Source organism: Haliotis cracherodii, unplaced genomic scaffold (assembly GCF_022045235.1).
Source record: "Haliotis cracherodii isolate W230 unplaced genomic scaffold, xgHalCrac1.p SCAF_3, whole genome shotgun sequence".
Lineage (NCBI taxonomy): Eukaryota > Metazoa > Mollusca > Gastropoda > Lepetellida > Haliotidae > Haliotis > Haliotis cracherodii.
Window position 1 is genome coordinate 68,052,827 of NW_027266286.1, and position 24,781 is coordinate 68,077,607.

At 44.6% G+C, this 24,781-nt stretch overlaps 1 protein-coding gene across 1 annotated transcript; it reads right to left on the reverse strand.

The window, feature by feature from the left end:
- Positions 1-1,031: 1,031 nt before the first annotated feature.
- On the reverse strand, positions 1,032-24,338 carry LOC139474180 (probable cytochrome P450 49a1). The gene is made up of 9 exons (XM_071257076.1): positions 23,882-24,338; positions 19,243-19,465; positions 18,212-18,393; positions 14,257-14,461; positions 12,328-12,502; positions 10,118-10,293; positions 8,425-8,506; positions 7,621-7,833; positions 1,032-1,970 (listed from the first exon to the last, which is right to left on the reverse strand). The coding sequence occupies exons 1-9, from the start codon at positions 24,099-24,101 to the stop codon at positions 1,857-1,859; spliced, it is 1,590 nt and encodes a 529-aa protein (XP_071113177.1). The 5' UTR covers positions 24,102-24,338; the 3' UTR covers positions 1,032-1,856.
- Between the last annotated feature and the right edge of the window lie 443 nt (positions 24,339-24,781).

Below are 24,781 nucleotides of genomic sequence, written 5' to 3' on the forward strand. Positions count from 1 at the left end.
CATGATAACTTAAGAGTGAGTGAGTTGGATTTTACGCCGCTTTTAGCTATAGTCCAGCAACATCACGGCGGGGGACACCAGAAATGGGAGCATCACCATAGCTCAACAGATCAGATGACATTTTATGAGTCCTTCTTTTTTTCTGTCACTAACAATCATCAGAAATAAACTGGCACCATGACACTATTACATTACACGAGACAGATAATTCTCTGGCCTGCACGTTTTGAATTTACCCTCCAAAGTTATCTAAACAGTTACTGCAACATTGGGTTGTGAAGGGTATTTTTAGTACAGTCTAAAGATTGATGAATATTTAAAATCAAACGACTCGTGAAGATTCGGGGTAGACTAGGTCTTCAGCAACTCATGCTTGCCGTAAATAGCGACTATACTTGTCGCAAGAGGCGACTAAAGGGATCGTGTGGTCAGGCTCGCTAACTTGGTTGATGCAAGTAATCGTATCCCAATTACGTGGATCGAAGCTCATGATGTCAGTCACTGGATTGTCTGGTTCAGACTCGATTATCTACAGACCGCCGTCATATAGCTGGAATATTGCTGAGTGCGGCGTTAAACAAACAAACAAACAAACAAACAAATAAATAAATAAATAAATAAATAAATAAATAAATAAATAAATAAACAAAATTGTAATCAAACAGTGCCAGTGTATGTATTCACACCACCACAGCTTCGCTTTGAATGTGACGTCATAAACGCAAACTCTCTTATCACTTACAAATTATTGAAATTTGATTGGACAGCTATTTTTATCTTCATGTAATTTTAATCGGGTCAAAACGAATATTATGCAGCGAATGGGATGGTTGTATTTATCACAATAGAGCGGGGATATACCAATTGGATTATCGTTGATGGAGTGATAAGTTGCATCAATGTTCAGTTTAATGAATATATATGATCACAGTTATAATTACTTTTTCATTGGATCATAGATTTTACAGAAGACGGCAAACAATTATGAAGATGACAGTTGACAAATCACGAAAAGACGACGCTGCGTTTGAGATGTAAATTTATTTAAATAATCCGCAGATTTCACCTGACAACCTTTAACATTTCTTTAAAATAAACACGTCATATTGATCAAGCATGAAACCTGTTCCAAACATTCCTGTTACTATTTCTGATATTTACATAAAAGGAACAAACTAACAAAATTCGATGACGAAAATCGGTTGCTATGGCAATCGAGCAGTAATATTTTTACTACTATTTTCCGCTAAAAGCGCAAGTTCCGCTAAAATCGCATGTGACAGCTGCAATAAAATGGTGATTACAATATACATTCGTAGCCAAAAACGTACTAATGGATGGTAGCAATGTCGACCAGGGTGCTTTAAGATGTCCATTCACAGGACAATGTACACGTGGCAAGGTCATTTGCTGGACGAGATGCTTATACAGTGGATGCAGTACTCATTTAACTAGGTATACATTCCTAGTGTCAAGCAGTGCATGAGTGTTGAGTTCGGTTCAATGCCATTTTGAACAATCGTTCGGGAATAACACGATGCGTCAGCGTAATGTGAGAGGAAGGCAACAAGTCGTAAATTTTTGTGGCCTTGGAAAAACCCATGAGCACGACATATGGGACAAAAGGAAGGGTCACTATCAGGCCGAATTCGAAACCAACTATCGGCGGATCTTGGTACATCAAAGGGACGAAACTCTGTGAACTCTAGCGAAGTGAAATAATAGTCGTCATTCGTTGCGTAATAAGTGCTCGTGTCACCCCCACACATGTGATTATTCGCGTTGGGCAACACTGTTTTTCCACGTTTGGGTATTCTTTGATCTCCCAAACGGTTTCCGATGAATAACTTTCTAGTCTATCTCGGTTTGAAAATGAACCGGATAGGTTTGGCGGGTTGAATAAAAGTGTGGTACTCAATCTCCGTCCTCGCATCTTCGTCTTCAACGATGACTTCGAAGTTCTGGATGATCTGAAACACAGAGAAACACTGAATGTAATTTAACAACGTAGCACGCAAAACTGATACGCGTTGTTAGAGGCCAAACAATAATACAGACAGATGTGGGTTGTTACAGACAGATGGAGAGGGTGTTACAGACAGATGGATTGGGTGTTACAGACAGATGGGTGTTACAGACAGATGGAGAGGGTGTGACAGACAGATGGGTGTTACAGACAGATGGAGTGGGTGTTACAGACAGATGGATTGGGTGTTACAGACAGGTGGGTGTTACAGACAGTTGGAGTGGGTGTTACAGACAGATGGAGCGGGTGTTACAGACAGATGGAAAGGGTGTTACAGGCAGATGGAGTGGGTGTTACAGACAGATGGAGAGGGTGTTACAGATAGATGGGTGTTACAGACAGATGGAGTGGGTTTAACAGACAGAAGGAGTGGGTGTTTCAGACAGAAGGAGTAGGTGTTTCAGACATAATGAGTGGGTGTTACAGACAGATGAAGTGTGTGTTACAGACAGACGGAGTGTGTGTTACAGACAGATGGTGTGGGTGTTACAGACAGATGGTGTGTGTTACAGACAGATGGAGTGGGTGTTACAGACAGATGGAGTGGGTGTTACAGACAGATGGAAAGGGTGTTACAGACAGATGGAGTGTGTGTTACAGACAGATGGAGTGTGTGTTACAGACAGATGGGTGTTACAGACAGATGGAGTGTGTGTTACAGACAGATGGAGTGTGTGTTACAGACAGATGGGTGTTACAGACAGATGGAGTGTGTGTTACAGACAGATGGAGTGTGTGTTACAGACAGATGGAGTGTGTGTTACAGACAGATGGAGTGTGTGTTACAGACAGATGGTGTGGGTGTTACAGACAGATGGAGTGGGTGTAACGGACAGATGGAGTGGGTGTTACAGACAGATGGAGTGGGTGTTACAGACAGATGGTGTGGGTGTTACAGACAGATGGAGTGGGTGTTACAGACAGATGGAGTGGGTGTTACAGACAGACGGTGTGGGTGTTACAGACAGATGGAGCGGGTGTAACGGACAGATGGAGCGGGTGTAACGTAGATGGAGTGGGTGTTACAGACAGATGGAGTGGGTGTTTGAGACATAATGAGTGGGTGTAACAGACAGATGGTGTGGGTGTTACAGACAGATGGTGTGGGTGTTTGAGACATAATGAGTGGGTGTAACAGACAGAAGGAGAGGGTGTAACGTAGATGGAGTGGGTGTTACAGACAGAAGGAGTGGGTGTTACAGACATAATGAGTGGGTGTTACAGACAGATGGAGTGGGTGTTACAGACAGAAGGAGTGGGTGTTACAAACAGATGGAGTGTGTGTTACAGACAGATGGAGTGTGTGTTACAGACAGATGGGTGTTACAGACAGATGGAGTGTGTGTTACAGACAGATGGAGTGTGTGTTACAGACAGATGGGTGTTACAGACAGATGGAGTGTGTGTTACAGACAGATGGAGTGTGTGTTACAGACAGATGGAGTGTGTGTTACAGACAGATGGTGTGGGTGTTACAGACAGATGGAGTGGGTGTAACGGACAGATGGAGTGGGTGTTACAGACAGATGGAGTGGGTGTTACAGACAGATGGTGTGGGTGTTACAGACAGATGGAGTGGGTGTTACAGACAGATGGAGTGGGTGTTACAGACAGACGGTGTGGGTGTTACAGACAGATGGAGCGGGTGTAACGGACAGATGGAGCGGGTGTAACGTAGATGGAGTGGGTGTTACAGACAGATGGAGTGGGTGTTTGAGACATAATGAGTGGGTGTAACAGACAGATGGTGTGGGTGTTACAGACAGATGGTGTGGGTGTTTGAGACATAATGAGTGGGTGTAACAGACAGAAGGAGAGGGTGTAACGTAGATGGAGTGGGTGTTACAGACAGAAGGAGTGGGTGTTACAGACATAATGAGTGGGTGTTACAGACAGATGGAGTGGGTGTTACAGACAGAAGGAGTGGGTGTTTCAAACATAATGAGTGGGTGTAACAGACAGATGGTGTGGGTGTTACAGACAGATGGAGTGGGAGTTACAGACAGATGGTGTGGGTGTTACAGACAGATGGAGTGGGAGTTACAGACAGATGGAGTGGGTGTTACAGACAGATGGTGTGGGTGTAACAGACAGATGGAGTGGGTGTAACAGACATAATGAGTGGGTGTTACAGACAGATGGAGTGGGTGTAACGGACAGATGGAGTGGGTGTAACGTAGATGGAGTGGGTGTTACAGACAGATGGTGTGGGTGTAACGTAGATGGAGTGGGTGTTACAGACAGTAGGAGTGGGTGTTTCAGACATAATGAGTGGGTGTTACAGACAGATGGGTGTTACAGACAGATGGAGTGGGTGTTACAGACAGATGGAGTGGGTGTGACAGACAGATGGAGTGGGTGTAACAGACAGAAGGAGTGGGTGTTTCAGACAGAAGGAGTAGGTGTTTCAGACATAATGAGTGGGTGTTACAGACAGATGGGTGTTACAGACAGATGGAGTGGGTGTTACAGACAGAAGGAGTGGGTGTTTCAGACATAATGAGTGGGTGTTACAGACAGATGAAGTGGGTGTAACAGGCAGATAGAGTAGGTGTTACAGGCAGATAGAGTGGGTGTAACGTAGATGGAGTGGGTGTTACAGGCAGATAGAGTGGGTGTAACGTAGATGGAGTGGGTGTTACAGACAGAAGGAGTGGGTATTACAGGCAGATAGAGTGGGTGTAACGTAGATGGAGTGGGTGTTACAGACAGAAGGAGTGGGTGTAACGTAGATGGAGTGGGTGTTACAGACAGAAGGAGTGGGTGTTTGAGACATAATGAGTGGGTGTTACAGACAGATGAAGTGGGTGTAACAGGCAGATAGAGTAGGTGTTACAGACAGATGGAGCAGGTGTAACAGGCATGGAGCGGGTGTTACAGACAGATGGAGCGGGTGTTACAGACAGATGGAGGGGGTGTTACAGGCAGATGGAGGGGTGTTACAGACAGATGGAGTGGGTGTTACAGGCAATGGACCGGGTGTTACTGACTGATATGTGGTGTTACAGACAGATGGAGTGGGTGTTACGGGCAGATCGAGTTGGTGTTACAGGCATGGCGTAGGGTTTACAGGCAGATGGACTGGGTCTTACAGACAGATGGTGGTGCTGTTTCAGGCATGGCGTTGGTGTTACAGACAGATAGATGGGTGTTAAATACATGGAGTGGGTGTTACAGACAATTAGATAGTTGTTAAATACATGGAGTTGGTGTTACAGGCATGGAGTGGGTGCTACAGAAAGATGGATGGGTGTTACAGACATATGGATGGATGTTACAGGCATAGAGTGGGTGTTACACACATGGAGTGGATGTTATAGACAGATGGATGGGTGTTATAGGCACGGAGTTGGTGTTACAGACAGATAGATGGGTGTTTCAGACATATAGATTAGAGACCCATTGATGGGTGTTACAGGCATGAAGTGGATGTTACAGACAGATGGAGTGGATGTTACATACAGATAGATGGGTGTTACAGACATATGGATGGATGTTACAGGCATAGAGTGGGTGTTACAGACATGGAGTGGGTGTTACAAACAGATGAATGGATGTTACAGGAGGCATGGAGTTGGTGTTACAGACAGATAGATGGGTGTTTCAGACATATGGATTGGTGTTAGAGACACATGGATGGGTGTTACAGACAGATAGATGGGTGTTTCAGACATATGGATTGGTGTGAGAGACACGGATGGGTGTAACATGAATGGACTGGATGTTATAGACAGTGTTTGTTACACACATGGAGTGGATGTTATAGACAGATGGATGGATGTTATAGGCATGGAGTTGGTGTTACAGACAGATAGATGGGTGTTACAGACATATGGATTGGTGTTATAGGCATGGAGTGGATGTTACAGGCATAGAGTGGATGTTACAGACAGATGTATGGATGTTACACGCAGATGGAGTTGGTGTTACAGACAGATGGATGGATGTTACAGGCATGGAGTGGGTGTTACAGACAGATGGAGTGGATGTAACAGACAGAATGAGCAGGTGTTACAGACAGATGGATGGGTGTAACAGGCATGGAGTGGAATAACAGACAGATGGAGCAGGTGTTACAGACAGATGGATGGATGTTACAGACAGATAGAGTGGGTGTTACAAACAGATGGAGTGGATGTTACAGGCATGGAGTTGGTGTTACAGACAGATGGAGTGGGTGTTACAAACAGATGGATGGATGTTACAGACAGATAGAGTGGGTGTTACAAACAGATGGATGGATGTTACAGGCATGGAGTTGGTGTTACAGACAGTTGGATATCTGTTACATACATGTAGTGGGTGTTACAGACAGATATGTGTTACATACAAGAAAATGCTGTTACAGACAGATAGAGTGGGTGTTACTGACTGAAATGTGCAGTTACAGTCAGATGGAGCAGGTGTTACAGACGGACTGAGTGGGTGTTACTGGCAGATGATAATATGGCCGTTTCCATACCGTACCCCATATCAACCATCGACCCCCAAATCAGCCCTTCTGGCCCTCGGCCCTCGGGTTGACCCGGGGACTCGGGTTGATAAAGGGCATGATATGAAAACTGCCATAAAATAAACTCTCAGTACAAAATATCCATGTACAATAGTTAAGCATCATAAACTTTATGTAACATATTCCAACATACAACTGTAAAGCATTATCAACTTGGGGGCACGGGTGGCCCAGTCGTCCAAGGCGCCACGATTCGCTGTGCAGACTGGCGTGCCTTGGGCACGATTGAAACCTATGATTGATGGTTCGAATCCCGGTTCGCCCCGATTATGTTTCTAAGTTTGTCAACACCATACCGTGGGTTTCACCGAAGTGGTAAACGTGCATCACTTCGGGCTTTCCTCCCATATTAAGCTGACACGCCGTGATATAACTGGAATACTGTTAAAAGCGGCTCACTCACGTACTCGTTATTAACTATGTGTACCATATTTCCATATAAAATAAAGTTGCATCGTGTATTAATTTTCCGAAGAGGTTCTACTGACTTATATTGACATATCGTGTAGCCAAGGCAACCGTTATTTGACCAGCCAGTCAACTGCTTCATCTGCGGGATCACGGTATATATGATATGTGACCATCTGGAGACACATACATGGTTCTTCTACCAAAGATGCACCAGATATCAGTCGTATCGCAATCATTTATCAAAATGAGATCTGTCAACTGTAAGTATTTCCAACATGTCGAGGGACATATTATCCTATATCGACCGTCTCGTAGACATGTATTAAAATGAGATCTTTGAAATATGATATATTTCCAAAAAATTGTGGTATATCAACCAAATAATGGTGATGGTTACTTTTTTTCCATGTGTATATGCGCTTCTGCCAACCTACAGAATTTGTGGCCATTACCCAAAATGCCAACATCACACAACACAACCTAAAAGCCAAATAGGGATCGTCATTAAATATTCCAGTTTGAAACGGAACCTTTCCCTTTTACGCATGTTGGTCAGTTACCCCCAGAGCGACGCCCACAACCTGATACAGTGACCTATATATTTATATACACAAAAAAACAGTGACGTGAATAAATGAATCAATTTCAGTCATTCACAAATCCTCCCTACCTTCACCACTCCCAGCCAAATCTCCTGCAAAGCAAATCTCCGGCCCAGGCAATTGCGTACACCGAAGCCAAATGGCAAGTTGGCAAATTTAGGAATATTACTAATGTATTTCCGGTGTTCATCCCTCCTCCACCGGTCTGGATCATAGCGTGCTGGGTCCTGGAAATACTCCTCATCCATCATCAATCTCCGGTTGTTGCATAACACACAGGTCTGAGAGAAAACAGGACGGTTATATACATTCCCAGAGGCATAAATAGTATTTGAAAATGACAGGAATGGTTCCACTGTGATCCCAAATTTGTCAGAGAGACATGAGACAGTCAGTGGAACATAACTGACAGGAAATGGGGATTATCTGCCTTAACTGGATCTATTAGCGTCCCACGTCATGGGATAAATGACCGTACTTTAATGATAACCTAAGGGAAAGGTCAGTGATCTATGATCTGTGAATGAAAATCATTTCGAGTAACGATTTTTGACATGAACGCTTATATAATTATGACGTAATACGTGTGTAGGCGTCATCTCACCACTCGTGTTATATTCACGCGTAAATGATGACGATACACCCTGGCAGCTGATGACGTAATATGCACGTGTCACTGATGACGCTAGATGTATAAGCCTTTACATACATATGTTCATTATAGATAGACGCATGTGACGTTATATACGTATACTGATGGAAATGAAAAATGGAACTCTTAGTTTTAGACACAGTTTGGATGGAGAGTTCGAAAATAGACGACGTTACATACGTGTGAAACTTCAAAAATAAATATGAATACAATTATTTACCCCTTTCGGCACGTGGAACCCTGCAATGACGGAGTCGCGGGGCATGATCCTTGGCGAACCGAGCATGACAGGGTACAGCTTTCTGTGGGTGAGAGGGTCAGTCCTAAACATTTACAGTGCCCATCTTACCGAGACAAGGTATTTAACTGACCATAAAAGTCCAGTTTCCATCTTTGCCCAACTAGTCTGGAATTCCGGAGTTACATTTTGGCTACACTAACGAGTCTATGACTATTCCAGTCAATATCGCGTAACGAACACCCGGTTCGTAAACAACATGGATTTCAACGTGCAGATTTCTGTCGACTGAAGGTTTTGCAAAGCTTGTGTACCGCCAACTAGGCGTCGACAGATATTTTGAAAATCTTTTCATGTTTTTATCAAGGTGCTCATGTGATTTGATGCTCTTCACGAGGTAAAGCCCATTTTATTACAATACAGATCTTGATTATGGATCAGACGGTTTTGACTGGGCGCCGCCATTTTGTTTGAAGCAATTACAAGTGATAGAAGAGGTGGAATCTGATTGGTCAATAGGAGGGACATAGAAGGGACATCAGTCGTAATAGCCACTGGTGGCGCTACGATCGAGCCCAGGAATTTCAACTTAGTTCGGCAAGGTGGAAACTGGACTTTTATAGTTAGTTAACTCCCTTGCCTCGGGAAGATGCGCAGTGTCGTCTTGTCGTCAACTTGCATTGAGATGCCACTTTTGTGAAAACGTAGTATAAGTAACATGCTGATAATACTAACCCGGTAGCCATGACACTTCAAACATGAAGTCATGTATATATGTCAATATATTTCATATTGAAGGCACATGAGGCGTTGTTTTACTGTTTTTATGTTATTTTACGATCGTATGAGAGCAATATTTGTTTATTGATATCACAAAATGAATTCTCGATATCACAAATTCGACTTTATGATACAATACAATAAAATATGTTAAGAGCACAAATGGGATGTTTAGATATCAACATATGACACTATGACATATATATTTTGACACATCTTAACATGTGTTTCTCAAGACATTTAAAAATCGCACTTTCATAAGTTTCATAAGCTATTAGTGATAGCTAATGATCTAATTAGGGAAATTAATTATTCATTTTGTGATATATAATATTGGTGAATGTTAGATGTCAATAAATCGAATTTGTGATGTCACTTAGTCATCATTTCACATTAACTGTTAACGCATTGATGATTGGGAGTGTGTTGGGTTTATTGCATTGGCCGATGTCATGTTAACTATGCAGCTTAGTAAATGGCAAAATGACGAGCAGCTTATTAACCGCGGCGACTAAGCTTGTCGTAAGAGGCGACTAACGGTATCGGGTGGTCAGGCTTGGTTGACACATGTCAACGTATCCCAACTGCGTGGGTCGATGCTCAAGATGTCAATCACTGGATTGTCTGGTCCAGACTCGATTATTTACAGACCGCCGTCATAACCAAACGCGAGACGTGAAAGTCAATGAGCGAAACTGCTATTTGGTTTGTACAATCGCACGTGAATTCTACACTTTTGAGGGGGGCCTCTGATCACCCAGAGTACCAAATTTCTTGAACCTGTAACATTTCGGTTCCAAATTAAGCTCACGCCACATGCAATAACTGAAATTGTGTTCAAAGTGGAAGTAACCTAAAGTCACTCACATTCGTGAAATAGTTCAATCAAACATACCGAAACGATTCTGTCTGGCAGGCCCTGTAATAGGGCATTGTTTCCATCTGCCCTGCCTCGAGCGGACGTCCAGACTGCGCATGTCCAACGACCTCTACGACCTCTTCATATAAGCGTCTCTGGACGTCTCTGTTGCGGCCCAGATGGAAGAGGAAACATTCCATGTTCTTGGCCGTCTGTAACCGAGGACACGGTCATGAAAAGAAGAGAATAGCATCATTGTCTTGTAGCTTCGCGGTGCGGTCGCCCTACCCAATCCTCCCCGCCCTATCCATGACGTCATTCAAACACCGAGTCTCTCCCTGCCACCAATATATCTTGTAGCAGTGCGGTGATGTCTCCCTTTCCCCTCCCTCTCCTAGCAATGGCATCATACAACACAACGTGCCTGTCCCATCTTCCCGTGGCAATAAAAGACTTTTGTGGCTCGATCGTAGCGCCATCGGTGGTCATTACGAGTTATGTCCCTTCAAAGTTCCTTCTCATGAGAGTCACCTCTCATATCATTTGCCTTGCTTCAAATAAAATGGCGCGTCTAGTCATGACGGTCTGATCAAATTAATCGAAGAAACCTTTCGCCTTCCCTGCCTCACATACACCCAGCACATGTGGATTATAACACAACGCTGAATAAAAACATGAACAGACTAGGGAAAATATATGTCGGCGCCCAGTTGACGGTATACATGAAAATCCTTTAATCTCATTAGTCCAACCAAATTTTAACTCGAAGCCTACAATTCCAGCCTAGTACGGCAATAGTACATGGGAACAGGACAGTTAACTTCCTTGCCTTGGGCAGATGAGTCCCTGCCACTAGTATGTCTTGTAGCAGTGAGCTGATGTCTCCCTACCTCCAACCCCGCCCCGCCCTCCCTCCCCTAGTAATGACATCACACTACACACCGAGTCTGTCCCTGCCACTAGTATGTCTTGTAGCAGAGCGGTGATGTCTCCCTACCTCCAACCCCGCCCCGCCCTCCCTCCCCTAGTAATGACATCACACTACACACCGAGTCTGTCCCTGCCACTAGTATGTCTTGTAGCAGTGAGCTGATGTCTCCCTACCTCCAACCCTGCCCCGCCCCGCCTTCCCTCCCCTAGTGATGACATCACACTACACACCGAGTCTGTCCCTGCCACTAGTATGTCTTGTAGCAGTGAGCTGATGTCTCCCTACCTCCAACCCCGCCCCGACCTCCCTCCCCTAGTAATGACATCACACTACACACCGAGTCTGTCCCTGCCACTAGTATGTCTTGTAGCAGAGCGGTGATGTCTCCCTACCTCCAACCCCGCCCCGCCCTCCCTCCCCTAGTAATGACATCACACTACACACCGAGTCTGTCCCTGCCACTAGTATGTCTTGTAGCAGTGAGCTGATGTCTCCCTACCTCCAACCCTGCCCCGCCCCGCCTTCCCTCCCCTAGTGATGACATCACACTACACACCGAGTCTGTCCCTGCCACTAGTATGTCTTGTAGCAGTGAGCTGATGTCTCCCTACCTCCAACCCCGTCCCGCCCTCCCTCCCCTAGTAATGACATCACACTACACACCGAGTCTGTCCCTGCCACTAGTATGTCTTGTAGCAGTGAGGTGATGTCTCCCTACCTCCAACCCCGCCCCGCCCCGCCCCGCCCTACCTCCCCTAGTAATGACATCACACTACACACCGAGTCTGTCCCTGCCACTAGTATGTCTTGTAGCAGAGCGGTGATGTCTCCCTACCTCCAACCCCGCCCCGCCCTCCCTCCCCTAGTAATGACATCACACTACACACCGAGTCTGTCCCTGCCACTAGTATGTCTTGTAGCAGTGAGCTGATGTCTCCCTACCTCCAACCCCGCCCCGCCCTCCCTCCCCTAGTAATGACATCACACTACACACCGAGTCTGTCCCTGCCACTAGTATGTCTTGTAGCAGAGCGGTGATGTCTCCCTACCTCCAACCCCGCCCCGACCTCCCTCCCCTAGTAATGACATCACACTACACACCGAGTCTGTCCCTGCCACTAGTATGTCTTGTAGCAGAGCGGTGATGTCTCCCTACCTCCAACCCCGCCCCGACCTCCCTCCCCTAGTAATGACATCACACTACACACCGAGTCTGTCCCTGCCACTAGTATGTCTTGTAGCAGAGCGGTGATGTCTCCCTACCTCCAACCCCGCCCCGCCCTCCCTCCCCTAGTAATGACATCACACTACACACCGAGTCTGTCCCTGCCACTAGTATGTCTTGTAGCAGTGCGGTGATGTCTCCCATGGATATCTTCGGGTTAGACAGAAGAGTGAGTATTAGATTCGGAGCATCCGGGTCAAACGTTCCTTCCTTTTTCTGTGCCTCCATCGTTTTCAGAGCAAGTTTCACTTCCTTCCGGCCGTAACTGAAAATTCAAACCACTTGCTCAGGAAGAATAAACTGAACCATATTTTAGACTTCGTGTGTGACAACTAATCGCTGCCCACTACGACTCCGGACGATACCGTTTCCGGTGAATTCGTAAGGATCACAGATTGTCCACTTCATCGAACTGTGCCGTCGTCATAACAAACAATTGTATGGATGTCAACTTCTTCATTAACACTGGATGGAAGGGTGGACCAGTCGTCTAAGGCGCCGCGATTCGCTGTAAAGAGTTGCGTCTTTCGGTCACGCCAGAAATCTATGATCGTGGGTTCGAATCTTGGTACGCCCCGATTATGTTTCTAGGTTTGTCAGCACCATACCCGTGCTCGTGGGTTTCACCGAAGTGGTAAACGTCTGAGACCTGCATCACCACGGGCTTTCCCCCTCACATTAAGCTGACACGCCGCGATATAACTGGACTAATGTTAAAAGCGGCGTTAAACCCAACTCACTCACTCATTTACACTGAGACCGCCTCCGTGCCCCGAGAAGGGAAGGTTGGTGGATCGATTCCTGGCAGTATCACACCAAAAAACGTCAAAAGATTGTTGTTGATCTGCCTAGCGCTCGGCGTTAAAAGGAAAATATCAGGACAGGTCGGCTCGGAGTCAGTATACTGTGTCTGAGTGGGGAATCCATGTTAAACTGTGTCATGGAATCTCAGTGGGATGGCACTATAAAACCGGCATGAGCCTGGACTAGTACAAGCAGCCTCTCAGACACAGCTACAGACACACATATACATAAGTGCAATAATCTTTAACATGACATTAAATCCCATTTCACCTCACCCCCTCATTTACACTGCTGCGACGTCTCGGTGCGGGCACTCCTACATTTAGCAAGCATGTATTATCAAGTGCTGTCGAAATATGCCTTCACTTACAGTAACTTTTGCTGAGGCTAAACAAAGGCCACAACAACTGAACTCCTTGTTCTTAGGAAGTTTCGTCAAAGATGATAGTTGGGTATTTCCGTTGTATCACGGTGTGTTAGCTTGGTGTGGGGGGAATGTGATGCCGGTCTTTGAGCACGAGAATAGTGCTGTCTAACCAAGAATCATAACCCGAGTAACTGTGGGATTCAAACTCGCGATCATAGAAATCCGGCACGGCTAATATAAAAGGCGCAACTCTTCACAGCACCTGTAATTGCGACGCCTTAGCGTTTTTTATCTACAAATGAAAACTGAACTTGTTTTTTTTCCTCTGTGCAGATATGCCGAATTCACTTTCTGATAGAAATCAATCATGGTAAACATGATAATTAAATTGCCGAGTCGCTTTAGTATGGAGTCTCTTTTTGCCCTTAGACATTTACTTTATTTAAACATTATACTTTTATTTCATTGTTTCTACATAATATGTTTTGTGACCGTTTACTTTTTGTTTTGGTTTGTAGGGCTTAACGTTGCGTTCAAAACTATTTCATTTATACAGAGACGTATATTTAAACGTCTTTAAGTATGACGCGGTCAGGAATCGAACCCCTGGCCTTCCGCTCTCCGGGCAGACACTCTATCCACCTTGACCACGTTTTTGATTAGGAATGATATACGGACTGTGGGTAGCTATTCCTGTATTCCGCACTGTCGTGTATTTATTCTACGAAACCTCGGGACCAATCAACGGGAGGACATTTACCTTTACAAATCAGATGGGCCACCATGGTAACAGTACACGCTCAATAATCTGTGAGGGGATAGGATGAAACGCAATATTGACAACAAACCTGTAGCCAACATTGGCGGCATGCTCGAAATCTCTGTAAAACTTAGTAGGGAATATCTTGTAGAACGGAGGATTACTGCCATCCTTGCCCAAACAGGAAAAGAACTTTTTCACTTGTTGAAGGTATTCGTCATTTTCCGGTGACACGGTGCTTAAGTCATCGGACAGGAAACCTAATCGTTTGTTGAAGGCAACGACGGCAATACCTGAAAGATCCAATATCATTGAGAAGGCGATTGAGTGGTGATGTCTGCTCAAATCAGAACTGTTAAATCATATCACATCGACCTGTATATAACTAAATCTGGATCAGAGAAAGAATGGTTGACACCAGGAGCAACGGTCCTTGACTTCGGGATATGACGACACAATAAGGACAATGCGGACCTCCAATCATCATTGGAGTCGGGAGGGCCGGTGGAGAAGCCCAGTGTATAAAGTGTTCGCTCGTCATGCTGAAGACTCGCGTTCGATTCCCCACATGGATACAAAGTGTGAAACCCCTTTCTGGTGTCCCCCGCCGTTAATTGCTGGAATATTGCTAAAAGCGGCGTAAAAAAAATACTCACTCTTTCGAATCCGCTCTTATATACCAGCCCTGAATACCAGCCCTAGTGACCTACTCACCCCATTCCCCCACGGCAACTACACTTGTAAACCCTAATTTACAATGTTGTTTGAAACATGATGGACGTAGGTAAAACGGTTTATTCATTAACACATCAAGTAAGTGAAATTCAGTTCAACTTCAAAGCTTATATTTGTCCCACTGAATGTGAAAGTAACAATCTGGGAAGGTTAACCGATTCCGACCGTCCACCATCTTCCCAAGGCAAGAGCGTCCACCAGCCTCATTATCAAAGTAATGTTTTCCACCCTTGTCACAGCAAGCCCACTTTCATGTGCTAAATATGATTGGACTATCACACATTACGATAGTCCAATCAGAGAACGTTTCACAAAATCAACATACACGACTGGTACATATTTGTATGAAAGTGATTTACCGCTGCTTGTCTTTGTTGACACGAATATGTCTTTTTCATCTTTTAACAACCCCCCACCCCCAACCCACCACCACCAACGATTGCCTATGTTTTTTGAGTAAGGGATGAAATCGCGAATGTTTTCGTTATCTTATCGACTAGGTCGTCGCCTATGGTAGTCGCCATTTTTGTGAAGGTATATGAGATAAGGACAGCGATCTGATTGGATATAGCGTTTTCATTACAAGGGGCACAACTCGTGATCTACGCGACGTTGCGCCAGGGTCGAGCCAAGACTAGGTGCCTTGTAGTGGTAAGGGTAGAACGTAGGCTTTGATATAGGCTAGTGGACACGTTTGCCTCGGGAAGATGGACGTCAACATGTACATTAGAATGTTCTCGGTATTTTCTAATTCAAATAAAAGGCCACTAATTCTAATTCTGCGTCAGGTGATAAAATCGTTGGTATATTTTCAAAGTCATTTTCATATCTATACATGTACATTCCTCAAGTGAATATAATACCCTGTTTCCAAATGAGTCAATGTATTTCTAATATCTATGTATATTCTTAGGTGAAGTTAATGATGTTGCCAGGCACGGGGAAGGTGAAATAGGGGTTATTAGCTGATTTGTTTCCGTATCATATTTGTATTTGATAGTGAGTGAGTGAGTTGGGTTTAACGCCGCTTTTAACAGTATTGCAGTTATATCGCGGCGTGTCAGCTTAATGTGGGAGGAAAGCCCAAAGTGATGCAGGTCTCCGACGTTTACCCTTTTCGGTGAAACCCACGAGCACGGGTATGGTGCTGACAATCATAGGTTTCTGGCGTGCCCAAGGGACGCAACTCTGCACAGCGAATCGCGGCGCCTTAGACGACTGGGCCACCCGTGCCCCCTTTGTATTTAATACGATTAGGGGGGTATAATAACCTTTTTATCATATTATTATCGATGTCTAAGACGTTATTTCGCTGTATGAAGTAATTTTATAAACCGCGCATGGATATAGAGTTTGAGTGAACATTCCCATCATTTAGTGCCAAATGTTTTGCAGCCATGTTTGTCTACATTATCACCCACACATTGGGAAACGCCCGTCTAATCTTTTTGGCAACGTTAGTCAATAGTTAAATGAGCAAGCAGACACTGAATCGATCGATGGCGATTAAAAGTAGTTCCTGCATAGTGATCTCATTTGCATATATATCGGGTCGTAATACCAAGTTTGTCGGATTGGTTTATCGCATCCACGTGCACAACAATGTCCATAGATATGGTGATAGTTGTTTTGAGCACGATTCCAGCCATATCAGGGCAGGGTACCAAAGGTTATAACAAACCGAGGTTCTGGAGACAAAAACTAGCACTGATTAAGTGAAAACGGATTCATTGACTAGGGTAATAATAATGTCGTGCTGTGAACATCATCATCATCATCATCATTGTTATTATGTACAGATTAAAATAAAAAATGAAGCAAAGAGGGTTAGGGTGACCCTGGCATAGTCAGACACGTTAGGCTAATCATCAGCTCAGGGCCCTCATCACCTCCACACGCAGCATAGACAGCGAATGGAACTTCTCCCAGGAAGCGCTGCCTAGTCAAACCCACCCAGAACTTTTCGGAGAATGTGAGATTCCCCAACAGATTTCGAAAGCGAGGTCCGCATATTTGCCATGTTTTTCCTGAATCTTGTCAATCAAATTAGGGTCAAAAGGGACAGTAAATTCAATGATATAAATGATTTCATTAGATTTATCAAAAAAGGACAAGATCAGGTTTGCAGGCCTGGATGGGTCTGAGGCGGTATACGGGCCAATTCCAAAGAATTTTCTATTTATCATACTATGATGATGATGATGATGATGATGGTGATGATGATCCGATTGATTCTATCAAATATCTGAATATTTCAAAGGTTGGCCAGTTGACATTAAGGATAGGAATTTTCCATGCGTCCCTTTGGTTCTCCAGCTTCCACATTGAAGCAGCCGTAATATACTCTTCTTCACCGTTAAAGACGCTCCTATGACCGCGAAACACCTATATTTTATGAGGCTTCCCTTGCGCTCATCGTACGGGTCGACAGTTGGTGTTCAGCAAAATAAATGTAATCAATTCCGGCGTTGTGTTCGCCAGACAAACCAGTGGTTGACTAAATGATGATCATTCACGCCGTCGGGGCTTGATAACACCAAGTCTCATGTTATAAAGCCACCTATTCCTTATCAACTGACCGTGATGATCGGGTTAGAGGCGGTCCCCGGCAACCCATGCTTGTCGTAAAATTTTGTTTGTTTGTTGTTTAACGCCGGACTTAGCAATATTCCAGCGGTCTGTACAAAATCGAGTGTGGACAAGACAATCCAGTGATTGACATCATGAGCAATCTACGCAATTAGGATCGATGACATTAATCAACCAAGCCAGCGAGCCTGACCATCCGATCCCGTTAGTCGCCTCTTACGACAAGATAGTGACCTATGTTGTCAGGTTCGCTGATTTGATTGATTGCATGTCATCGCGATGCTCCTGATATTAATCACTAGATTGTCTGGTCCAGACACGATTATTTACATATAGCTGGAATATTGCTTGGAGCTGCGTTAAACAACAAACAAACAGCATATCATCGTATCTCAATTACATAGATCCATGCTAATGATGTCAATCACTGGATTGTTTGGTACAGACTTACTTACAGACCGAAGTCATCCAGTGATTGATATCGCACTCGTACGGATGAATTAAGGACGAATCCGGGAATCGAATCAATCATCACCGGATCCTGGCACGGATAAGAGTCGCAATTATGTACGGCGAATCCCAGTTCTTTAGACCACTGGGATATCCGCACATTCCCATGTTATTTTTTGGAAATCTTAAATCTTCGTAATGATTTTACTTAGATATCCGAATTTATATGGAGACAATCTTGACTACATCTCCTGAAATCAAGTTCTTACTCTCTGCTGCAAACTTGAAGAGTTCCTCCCTGTATTCCTCGGGGCTGTACGTGTGAGTTTTCATCCTGTAGATGAGGTCGTCGGCAACGGCGTTCTGAGGGGGCAGGTACTGGTGGGGGGAGGCTGGGCGCATCAACTGTCGCGACAGCGCTGTCCGAAGACGTCGCCATTCCATGCCGTTACTGTCGGCCATGAAACATACACGTCATTTACACTGTATTGTAAAAGATGGTGGTGTGAATGCCTTCTCACAAAAATCAGTATCTTTTGACCTCCGTAATATTGACTGACTTAGAAGTTCTACACACATTAATAATTGTTAAAAGTCGTCGCTAAGGGCCCCGTTGCACAAAGAGTTCGTAGTGCTACGACAGTCGTATGTTAAAGTATTGGAGTTACCATAACCTCGGCGCTACGATCGTTTTGTTAAACTGACCCCTAAAATTTGTTAACAGTTCGGGGCGGGTTATTATTACTGTATCTAGGTCCAGATTGTAAGGACGTAGAGCGTGTTTGTTATTAGCTCACCTGGTTTAGGCCAAAGGAACTTACCTCATGTACTGCCAACACAAACATGAATATTACCATAGTTAGAATTGATATTGCTTATGGATTACCGATAAGAGAAAGCCGGCGATATCACATCCAAGATCAACTTGTGGATCGTCTAAGGCGCTGCAATTCGCTGTGCAGAGTTGCGTCCCTCGGGCACGCCAGAAACCTATGATTGTGGGTTCGAATCCCGGTTCGCCCCGATTATGTTTCTAGGTTTGTCAGCACCATACCCGTGCTCGTGGGTTTCACCGAAGTGGTAAACGTCTGAGACCTGCATCACTTCGGGCTTTCCTTCCACATTAAGCTGACACGCCGCGATATAACTGGAATACTGTTAAAAGCGGAGTTATACGTAACTCACTCACTCATTCGACCACTTGTTTCTCTGTTCCAGATCCGACCACGTTGCCCGTAAAGCTAACGCTGCGATATTGCGGACTACGGTGTAAAACGTCATTCACTCATTCAAAACTTACACTACGCCCATCCCCTTTTCCTTTTCGTTTTTCTCACAGTAGTGGATGTAGACAGTCAGGTCGGGTCGACTGGGTAGTTGTCCCTCGTTCAGGTAGACGTCTTCAATCCCCACAGGGTCTGCAGTGACGACCGTCCAGCCGTTCAGCATCACACGGAACGTGCGGCCGTGTTGATCGTGCAGATTGTCGAACAGCTTGTGAGCCGTCTCCAGTTTATAGTCCGCTGTTAAACAAACGAAAAAAGTGTCGTATAAAGGAAGTCATCGAGCCATATATAAAAGCTGGAGGACTTTAAATAACACGTGGCCTAGTAAAATTGGAATTCCCATTCTCCTCACGCCACTAGTGCTGTGACAGCATGTTACGTAAAAGGGTGTCGGCCCGGAAGCGCCAAATTTGATATTTTGGAGTCCTCGTGGCGTTCCTGGGACCAGTTTTGTTGTTTTTTGTTGTTTTTATTGTTATTTTTTTAACGCCACACTCACAAATATTCCAGAAATATGACGGCGGTGTATAAATAAGTGTGATACGAAATTGGGATACGATGACATGCATCAACTATGCATCCCGTTAGTCGTCTCTTACGACAAGCATAGTCGCCTTTACGGCAAGCATGGGTTGCTAATGACCTATTCTACACCGGATCTTTACGGGTTAAGGTTTTCAAAAAGTTAAAATGTAGATGCCCTGTAAATAACGTGTTCAGAATGTAAACACAAACAAGACATGTTTAGATCTTAACATTTCAGGAATGTATGTTAATCTTAAGCACATTTGTGTTCTGTGTTTTATCTAAAAACGTTAAGGGTCTAAACACAGGAAATGAGCTAAAACACATGAAATAAAGTGCATATCAACTGGCAATAAGCCAAATGTGGATAAGATGTACAATATAGACTGAACAGAAACTTTACCATAGTTGTAAATCGCTCAAGTTAAAAACCTAAAAAGTTAGATGCATGAAGTAAAATGCTCAACGAAATGAACATTTAAAATGACAGTCTCACAACATCCGATTTTGTCATGACAGTTTCCCGATTTGATGTGGGATAGCTTTCAACGTAATGGACAAAGGGCACACACGTCGGTAATCTCCTAGTTAAATTACACGTCACATTAACAGCTTGTATGGCCACCCCTTGATACAAGACACTAACTCTAGGGCGCACTAAAAAAAGTTTGTTGTCTGATGACGCGATGTGGAATACGTCGCCATTCTTTTTGGAGGGTCTGGGTCACTTCTTGTCGGTTGGCTGGAGGAAGTGGTTGCTGTTGAGCATGACGATCCATGACATCCCTCCCCATTTGTGACCAACTCGTGTTATTCCGTGACAAGCCGAATAGCGACTCGTGCCCATCTCATGGCCATTTTTGCGACCGGGTTCCGTCTTAGCGCAAACGGGCATACCTAAAACAATTGTCAATTCCTTGCGAAATGGTTCACATATATTTCCCCATGTATTACATATATTTCAGATGCAATTTAAAGCACATCGGGACGTGCGGAAATATACAGTATGAATAAACACATTTAACTGTATCTTGGGTATATTTTTAGATGCAAGACATACGTAAAATCAAAAATTATTTTTGAGGGATTCTTTGACGAAGAACTTGAAATCATACGTGCAGTCTGATTGGTTTGTCGTATTTTCGCACATAACATTCATCGATAGGGGGACGAGTCTTCTTTCAGGTTACGGAAAGAGGCGAGTGAAGACGAATGATCCCTCCCAAGTTGTTCCATGGGGCACATGACTCGGAAGTGTGCAGTCCACCGCAACACGTTGACGTTGTCACGCTTTTACAGGATACCACGCGGCAGCTGTTGTAGAAATGGTAGGACAGTCGGATAAAGAATGTCATCCATGTAACGCTGAGCTGTTAACAATGACCAGTGGTGTTCTCTCCTGCCCACGAAATCCTCCTCGCACCATAAACCTCCCTCTACCATACGGCACGACCTTCTGAAAGCACCATGCCGAAGTTCGTTCTCCCCTCCCCAACGAAGCAAATATCGGGCCCATCTCAAACTCTGAGGACAATGTTGCGCTGTCAACTGTCCTCAGTAAGTCCTACTTCCTCGATCCCTGAGTCGCCAGGCCACTATCTGTCGACTAACCATATGCCCTTTGGCATTCGTCGCTGATGACGTCACTGTCAAGAATCTATTCCGGAGAAAACAAATACGCAAGTACCGGTCTCCATTGGGCGTAGTTACCCCTGACCTGTCTGTTCTTGGTCTGTCAGATGTCTGCCCGGTCTGTATGTAAAGTTTCATCGGATGAGTTACAGCAACACAGCAACCAAAAGTACTAGCCTTGTGGGCATGGGTGGCACTGGCTCCCATCTGTATCAAAGCCAGAGCTCGCTCGCTCGGGTGCCAGTCGTGGCATTTCCGTGGTGGTTGTTTTTATCAGTGAGTGTCTAACATGCCGTCCGTATCATTAAAATATCCTAAAATAGCACGACAAAGTAAGCCTCGCTTTGCGATTAAACAGCGTTTGATATAAGGTCTCAATATGTACCATTACTGTGCCCAAAAGGGAGTGTTTTATTCCTGAAAATGATGGCGGGAAGGCGTCCACGACAACATACTAGCGACATGCGTGAACGTGTTGGTCTGCAGGTGAGTGAGTGATTGGGTTAGTGGGAGGAAGAGTGGGTGAGTGAATCAGTTGGTCAGGACACAACGTCAGGACGTAACTGTTGTGAATAAACAGTTGTTGATAAAAATCATATCTCCAGACACATTTTTCAGCGCTTTGTTTCACCACTGGGTGAGATGTGCGCAAAGTTTCGTGAAGAAATATTAAACAGATTTTGATCTATGAGATTATCTCCGATTCTATAGACAGAGGGGGGCACGGGTGGCCCAGTCGTTTAAGGCGCCGAGATTTGCTGTGCAGAGTTGCGCCCCTTGGGCACGCCAGAAACCTATGATTGTGGGTTCGAATCCCGGTTTGCCCCGAGGTTTGTCAGCACCATACCCATGCTCGTGGGTTTCACCGAAGTGGTAAACGTCTGAGACCTGCATCACTTCGGGCTTTCCTCCCACGTTAAGCTAACACGCCGCGATAAAACTGGAATACTGTTAAAAACGGCGTTAAACCCAACTTACTACAGACAGAGAATGAACGTTGAACGGACGGACAGACGGACACAGGCATCTCCATATATAATGAAAACTTAATGATATGAATCACATTCATGTAAAACTGGGAATTTCTAGAACAGTGCTATACGTCACTTTGTTCTATTTGATCTACAAAGTTAACGGAAAGACCTATAATTACTGTGCTAATTAATACTAATTACTGTCATATGTCAGCTTTTCGTTAGTGAGGGGCACGGGTGGCCCAGTCGTCTAAGGCGCCGCGATTCGATGTGCAGAGTTGCGTCCCCTGGACACGCCAGAAACCTATGATTATGGGTTCGAATCCCGGTTCACCTCGATTATGTTTCTAGGTTTGTCAGCACCATACCCGTGCTCGTGGGTTTCACCGAAGTGGTAAACGCCTGAGACCTGCATCACTTTGGGCTTTCCTCCCACCTTAAGCTGGCACGCGGCGATATAACTGAAATACTGTTAAAAGCGGCGTTAACCCCAACTCACTCACTCACTCACTCATTAGTGAGTCTAAGGTGTTGCTGGGTAATCTATTAACGATTAACGATTAACGGTAGCGCATGGGTGGTTGGCCAGCTATAGTCTGTTCTTGATGTGTGTATGTATATCAAGTTAATAACAAATTGGGGCGGTCGGGTAGCCTAGTGGTTAAAGCGTTCGCTCGGCACGCCGAAGACCCGGGTTCGATTCCCGACATGGGTACAATGTGTGCAGCCCATTTCTGGTGTCCCCCGCCGTGATATTGCTGGAATATTACTAAAAGCGGCGTAAAACCATACTCACTCACTCACTAATAACAAATTGTATATGACTTTTATCTTACATGCGGGTTCATATTGCATACAGACAACAGTCTGCACATAAAAGCACATGCCAATCACAACCTACTTATTATCTGCCGGCATATCAAAGAAACCGGCTACGTGTGACGACCCACACTAACCCAAGTCCTCGTACAAATCACGTCGCTTAAACTGATCGCCATGCTTGGGTCGGTACATACCGTAAATCCTCGAAATAGCACCGGTTTTGATTCATTTTCATCAACTTTTTTAGATAATTTAGATTTCTTTTGTAAATATAGCTCGTCTTTCATCTAAGTTAAAACAAACGTTTATTCAAGGCAGATGTCTCTTTCTTTCGGTTTACCAGGCATTTTTTCAGGCAGTCATCTATTTGATCGATGATTTACGGTAATACATAAAAGCTAACGAAGCACCAGAGAGAGGGTTATCAATGCAGCAATCTCACAAGCGTTTCACTGTTAATAACGAACTGAATGTGGAAGGACGAGACAAATACTTCTACTTTTAGATAATAACATTAAGACGTTTGACAACAAGTGTTTATCCTGAGGTGCACATAATACCAATGACGCATAACGATATGTAGTATTATTGTAGCATATTTCGCTATCTCGGTAATGTTGTGTAATGCAAGACGGTTTGTTCTGTTAAAAATTACTTCTAGTTGATAAAAGTAATAAGCTGGGGAAGTTTAACCACTTACTGAAAGGATGAAACTGGAGAAGGGGTCCGAGAACGGGAAGAGAATACAGGCCCGCGGGGCCGGGCATTTCCTGGAAGGGTCTCGCGTTCACCGTGGGTGGGTTCCGCGCATCTGTCGGCATGGGCGCTGCGCTTGACAGCCTTAGACAGACAGCATCTACATGGCTCTTGGTAACAACCGCCTTTCGGGTCAGCAGACATCTTGACAGAAAAGACGTCATCCCATCCACCCGATGTTGACACACTTTCGTCTTGTGAACCTGCCTTGTTTTACAGTCGTGTGTAGGAAGCGTACACACAAGCCTTCGTGTCGTTCCCTCGCTTATTGTACTCGAGATATCAGTTGTTCGACACAACACGGCGTGGGTTCATAAGCCAGTCTAGGGGTTGTTTCTAGTTACATGGTCCTGTGGCTGAAAGCATTTGTGCTAAAAGAAATCTGTAGTCCTCCTTTTGTGGGTACGGGGCGGCGGGTCAAAGATTCACAAGGGAGGCAATTCAATCTTGTGCGGTGATCTTTCGGTACAGGGTACGTAATGTAAGTTCTATCCTGTGGACATAAAAGAAATCTTTTTATAAAATTTCCCTCTTTTGTATGATGTTATCCCGATTGTGTATAACTGGTGTTACGTGAATTATAGAGTATACATATACAAAATAGAAAATACAGCCGTAGTAATTACATATCCCGGGACCCGTGAAGATCCGGGGTAGAATAGGTCTTCAGCAACCCATACGTGTCGTAAAAGGCGACTATAACGAGATCGGGTGGCCCGGCTCGCTGACTTGGTTGATGCACGTCATCGTATCCCATTTGCGTGGATCGATGCTCATAACGTCAATCACTGGATTGTCTGGTCCAGACTAGATTATTTACGGACCGCCGCCATATAGGTGGAAT